The sequence below is a fragment of the Podarcis cretensis genome (assembly GCF_951804945.1).
Source record: "Podarcis cretensis genome assembly, chromosome: 4".
Classification (NCBI taxonomy): domain Eukaryota; kingdom Metazoa; phylum Chordata; class Lepidosauria; order Squamata; family Lacertidae; genus Podarcis; species Podarcis cretensis.
Window position 1 is genome coordinate 38,192,355 of NC_137173.1, and position 6,000 is coordinate 38,198,354.

Here is a 6,000-nt window from a genome sequence, read left to right on the forward strand (position 1 = left end):
CCAAGTTGCAAGATCACATGACCAAGCTGAATGGGCTTAGGATCCAGCCTAAGTCCTCACTCTATGGTCAGGCTCCTGCCATACCCCAGAACACATTTTTTGGGACTTACACAGGCCTAGGTTCAGCCAGTTTAGGCTCACTTGGATGAGCAAGTTATGTGCTGGGGCTGGGGCCTTAACATTAGTTAAGCCACAAAAGCGCTTCACCCTAAGGTGCTCATCCTGGCTGATTGCAACCTAAGACTATTAATCATCAAGGGGAATTAATCACTGAAGTACAGATCTGAAACCAGTAGTTGGCCAGGGGAGAGGGTGGAATAAAACCAAAACAGTTTCTCTCACTGACTCTAGTCACTCAAGTTTTGGTTTTAGTGAAGATGAGACTAACCCATTATTTCACACCAAAAAGAACATGAAGCAGAAATAATTGTTCCATGGCTATAGGATACAAATCTATTTAAATCAAGCAAGGCAGGCGTGCTATTACTTTTCCACATTTTATTAGAAATCTCTATATTTGCATTTCATCTATAGCCTGATGGAATGGACACCTAAGCAGGTTTGGATCTCATGTGTGCTTGGATGGGAGGACCCCCCCCCCCCGAACCATGTGAACATAGCTTTAAGTTCCAGGCAAAACATAGCTAAAAATAGTTTTAAAGCTTTACATTACCACAAAAAATAATTCCCACTATATGAAGTGTTAAGCATTACATTATGTTACCTGTAATAATACTGGATCAAGAGGATTGATAGAACTTCGATGAATCACACCTGCCAGGACACTACACAAATTGTAAGTATTCAGAAGGGCTTCTCTGATCTCATTATCTAAAACTAAAATATAAACATACACACAGTCACTAGAAGCAACGCATCAAGAACAAAGGCAATTAGAAAATATTTCAGAAAATTTATAAAGCAAAATTTCCATCCAACAGCCAATTATATTTTAATAAAGAGTCTTTGAACCTTTTTTTTTTAATTTTCCTGAAATGAGCTGGGATATAAAGTAACTTAATTAAGCAAATTAAGAAGAAATGCTAGTTGCTTCTACAGATCTAGTCTTACACACTGGAAACAAGTAAATTTCCATATTAAAACAAAAAGCCAGTTAACATATTTCCCCAAAGTCTGGCATATCTGCAATAAAATCTGCTAAAGTAATGTTGACATATCTCTAGTTTAACACTATATCGCTGCTCACTCAGCAGCATTCAAATCACCATCTCATTTATTTAAAAATATTTTTTAACCATTCATCAAAAGTTTGTGCAAGTATACAAAAGTGTGAATAGAATTAATTCAATACAACTTATAAATACAATGTAAAAATAATAAAAAAAAACAAAGGAAAATAAAAGATAGAACACACCACAGTTCCAAAGGCCATCTAAAATTTAAAATGCTTGGTCAAATAGGAAGGTTTTCAACTAGCACCAAACTTGCAATTTCAGTGCCAGCCATGCCATCGTAAGGACGCCATTCCAAAGTTGTGGCACCATTGAACAAAGAGCTTTCTCCTTGTAGAACCACAACATACATATACTAAAGAGGGTACTTGGAGCAGAGCCTCTCCAGAAGATAAGACATGGGGGGGGGGCTGCTATGGAAGGAAGCACTCCAGAATGTGGGTTCCAATTCTTACAGGGTTTTAAGGTAAAAGCATCAGCTTCTTTAATTGGACTTGGAAGCAGATAGGCAATCAATATAGATCTTTCAAAATAGGTACATTATGAACAGCTCTGGCTAAACCTGTCAAAATTCTAGCAGCTGAGTTATGACCTTCCATAAACTCTTAAAAGGGCAGCCCCAATACATTACAGAACTCCAACCAGGCTAACAGAGTGGTAATCAGCATGGCAAAGCTATCTTGTCACATGTGGTGAACCAGCCATAGGTAATAAAAGGCACTCCAGGAATCAAGTGACAATGATGGATCAAGGAGTACTCCCACCCTGTACACCTGTTCCCATCCAGAGCAAGTGAATACCAATTTCCTGGACTCCAAGTACTACCCACCCACATCCATCTTGTTAGGATTGTGCTTCAGTTTATTGACCTCATCCAATGCATTACTAAGTACAGACACTGATTTTGTATTCCTGCTTTTCTTACAATAACTAAGTTGTTGCATTCATGAGCTGCACAAAAGCAATAAATGTAATATTTAAAAAATGATTAAAAAAAAAATCCAGCCAAGAAATTTTGGTTATGATGATCAGAACACTCTACATTTTAGTGTGATATTTAAGAAAGTTATATACAAAAGTATGCAAGAAATCAGAGCCAATCATAAGTTTTACACTACACTTTATCTGTAATTATGAAGTATCTTGACCTATAAAGTATTAAACAGCTCAGGATATGCCACTCAAATGTATTTAAGGCTTACCCAGTTGAGAGAGCAAGCCTACCACATTCAGGGTTAACTGGGGGCTTGTATTTGGATCTTCAATGAGTTCCACTAAGCAGCATAGACATTCACTTGGTAAAATCTGGTTCGATGCAAAAAATCTTGTCAGCTTCAATCCTGAGATGACCTGGAAAAATGTATTTAATATGGTAACTACTAACTGAAGCTAAATAGTAACACTGAACCAAAGACTCCTTAAGTATATTGGAACTCTAGTGAATACACAGCAGTCTTCCACAAAGCTAAGTGAAATATTCACTTCACTGAAAGTGAGTTCAAAGACATAGTACAGTATCCTTAACTTAAAATCAATAGAACTTAACAGGGCTTAATTTAGAGTTCATTTCAAAGACCATTCTTTGAAATAAGTACACAATCAAATACATACACAATAACTTACTATATGTTATGTCTTTACCATACTTCTAAAAAGAGTTCCATTAGTATAAACACACCAGAGCTAAATAACATGTTAACAGCATCTTCCAAAAGTATGACAGTTGAACAAAACTGACAGTTGAAAAAAATTGTCCTTGAGAAGAACACTTCAACCTAGATGCTTACAAAATTGAGGCTCTCAAGAAGTGGCTAAAGGTACCATAGTTTTTTCTCTGTATTCTATCAGATCTGCAAGAATTCTAACCTGAATACTGTATGCAGACAGAATTGGGGAGCTGGTGGAAATTCTACATAGATTTATTAACTACAATAAGAGTATTTTCAGACTTGGTTAGTTTTTTTAATTAATTAAAATGCATAGAACAAGTGGCTTCCAACTGAAAATAGGCAATTTAGGCTCCAGTGCTACAAGAACTGCCAAATGCCTATGGATAAGCACTTTCTTCCATAGCACCCACTATGGGTCAAGGTTACAATTAAGCGAAATGTAGTTCAGATAAATAATGAATATTGATGTTCCCTATTTAAGATTTATCTCCTCCACCTTTCTGAACATCAAAAGGGGTTTGTAAACTAATATAAAATAAACAAACCAGAAAGCCAAAGCAAACAGAACTAGCACCTAAACAAAATTTCCCAAATCAGTTGATTCTGAATGCCTTTTTTAATACAAGTGTATACAGGCAGCCATCTTAGACGTGTTTGATGTGTTCGACCATGCAGTATATGCAATTTCACTTAAATGTGTGGTGCTTTGGAACGTAACCACTGTGTAAATTGAGAGTTGCCTGTATAGATTTATTTCAGAATGATCCAAGGGAGCCTCAGTAGAGATTAAGTTCCATAAGTTTGGTGGTCCTCTCCCCTGTGACCACCTTCCATACCTCTGAAACAGAAAGTACACAGAGAAGAGTCTCCATAGTCAACCACAGTGTGTGACTAGGGTCAGATTGTGAATCCCAAAGATCAGGGCTTTTAACATTTAGGGGGAAATTACGTAAGCCATTCCGAGTCCATAGAATACAGCAAGCTATAAAATAAAGTGCAATAAATAAAAGAAAAAGCCTGTGATGAGATCCTGAGTTAAGGGGTTTCAGAATCATATGCTCCTTATGATGTGGCATTATAGCCCTTATATGTTGCTGGACTCCAGCTAGATAAGTTTCAATCCACAGGACAATCATTAGAGTGGAAATTTAGCTTTGCCTGGAGGGCCACTGGGACCCCATCCCTCCTTTAACAGCAGTGCCACACAGCACACATTGCAGTAATCACTACAAACACACAGTGCAAATAAACATGCTGTACAATTCCTTGATTGCATATGCACTCATAAGATTGCATATGCACTCATAAGAATCTTTATTTTATGGCTATGGCTAGTGGCTGTTGCAAATAAAGTGTAAGAACTTAACTATGCAAAATATATTTTGGAGCTTTGCATGAATAATCAAATAATATATCTTATTCTAATTGCCTCCGCTAAAAACCTTGCAGTTTTTGCTTATGATTGCGTATGTATGGCAGCTTCCTTTGTTGTGAGCAGGCCTGTTATAGGCTTGCCAGCTAAGGAACCAGTAGAAATCAAACGGGGGTGTATTTCCCCTCCCCGCTTCCAATCTCCACCCCTACCTCTCACTTCTTTTTCAAATAATGTAGAAAACTGCAGTTTGGGTCCCCACGATCTCCAAATAGGGCTTACTGCCAGGTTAAGTTTGCATGGGTTAAGTTTGCCCCGGCCGCTTTATTTGCAAGGCACTTTTTCGCTGTGCGCATCGGAATTTGTCTGTTTGTTTGTTGCTGTTGCTTTGCTTTAGAGAGAAAACTCCTAAAAAGAGAAATCCCAAAGGAAAAGGGCCATTCCCAGCCGCTTCCGTCCACTCCCGGCCAGGCACCCGCGACCAGCCGAGCCGAGAGAACGGAAAGCCGCACACCGAGCAGGTCCGCTCGGCTGCTCTCACCTCCAGACTCCGCTGCAGCAGCGCTGCGTTGGGCGGGGTCCGCGCAGCCCGGTACTGGGAAGCCGCGAGGAGCAGCGACTTCATGCAAGCCGGCGCGTCCATTGCGCTGGCGGCCCAGCCGCCTCCGCGGACCTTCCCTCGCAGGGCCTCAAATCCCGCCGTCAGAAAATCGTATTTGGCGCCTTGGCCGCCATTTTGACGCGAGGAGCCGCCCCCGGCGCAGGCCGGAAGCCCCGGTGCATGCCGGGAGGTTGGAGAGGAGAGCCGTTGAAGTCCTCTCGTCCCAGTCGAAAGGAGGAACGGAGGGGCGGGGGGAGGAACGGGGGCAACAAAACAATAGCACGAGACGCCCCCTCGCAGCCTAGAAATCGATGCTAGACGGAGCGGGCGGCCGGGGCAGAGTTATTTCCGTCCGCGGCGGTGGTTCTTTCGCGTCGTGTGGCGAAGGAGCAGCTCTGTGGGAACCAGGGCGAGCTCGAGAGCGAAGCAGCCCTTGCCCCGGTGCATGCTGGGAGGGAAGGGTCACAAGCGGCGCTATTTTTGTCCTGTGGCTGCTGGTGAGGTGATGCTTTTCTCCTTGCGTGGGAGCTCTCGTGGCGGATGCGCACGCGAAGCCGGTCCGGGGTGGGCGCAGCTGTCCGGTGGGAGATGAAAGAGAATAACCACGGAGGAAACGTGGCCGGACAAACATCACAAGAAACAAGCAGCGGCGAAGTGGCCCGTTTCCTATTGTGGCGTGCGTGTGTTGTGCCAATTTGGTTTGCGTGTTTGCATCAAGATAGGGTGCTGCTCTGTGGCTCTCGTGCAATAAGCGCAACAGTGCATTACAATTCCCCATGCATATACAGTACCGGTTTATTTAACATCTCAAAGGAATGGCCAGGCTACCTAGAAAAGGCAATCAGATAAGGCAGGAACGTCCAACAGGTAGATCGTGATCTATGGTAGATCACTGGCTCCCCCAAAAGAAGCTCAAAAACATTTAACATTTTAGCCCTTCATCCCCCCACCAAAAAAGCTCATCAACTGACCTGACCCCCTAAAAATGGGCCTTCCTCCCTAAAAAAGCTTAACTTTGACCTGAACCCCCCAAAAGGGGGTAGATCACTGCCAGTTTTTAACTCTGAGTAGATCGCAGTCTGTTCGGAGTTGGCCACCCCTGAGATAAGGCTTTATCAGGTATCCTGGCAGACAGGAGAGAAGCAACACACTCAAATTTCTGCT

General features: G+C 42.2%; 1 protein-coding gene across 1 annotated transcript in view; it reads right to left on the minus strand.

Moving 5' to 3' along the window:
* Window positions 1-5,767, minus strand: part of CIP2A (cellular inhibitor of PP2A) — a 28,922-nt gene extending 23,155 nt beyond the window's left edge. The window contains exons 1-3 of the mRNA XM_079974363.1: window positions 4,777-5,767; window positions 2,396-2,543; window positions 725-837 (exon numbers count right to left, since the gene is read on the minus strand). Of these exons, the coding sequence (XP_079830489.1) occupies window positions 725-837; window positions 2,396-2,543; window positions 4,777-4,878 (363 nt within the window). The 5' untranslated portion in view covers window positions 4,879-5,767. The remainder of the gene's footprint in view (window positions 1-724; window positions 838-2,395; window positions 2,544-4,776) is intronic.
* Window positions 5,768-6,000: the final 233 nt, after the last annotated feature.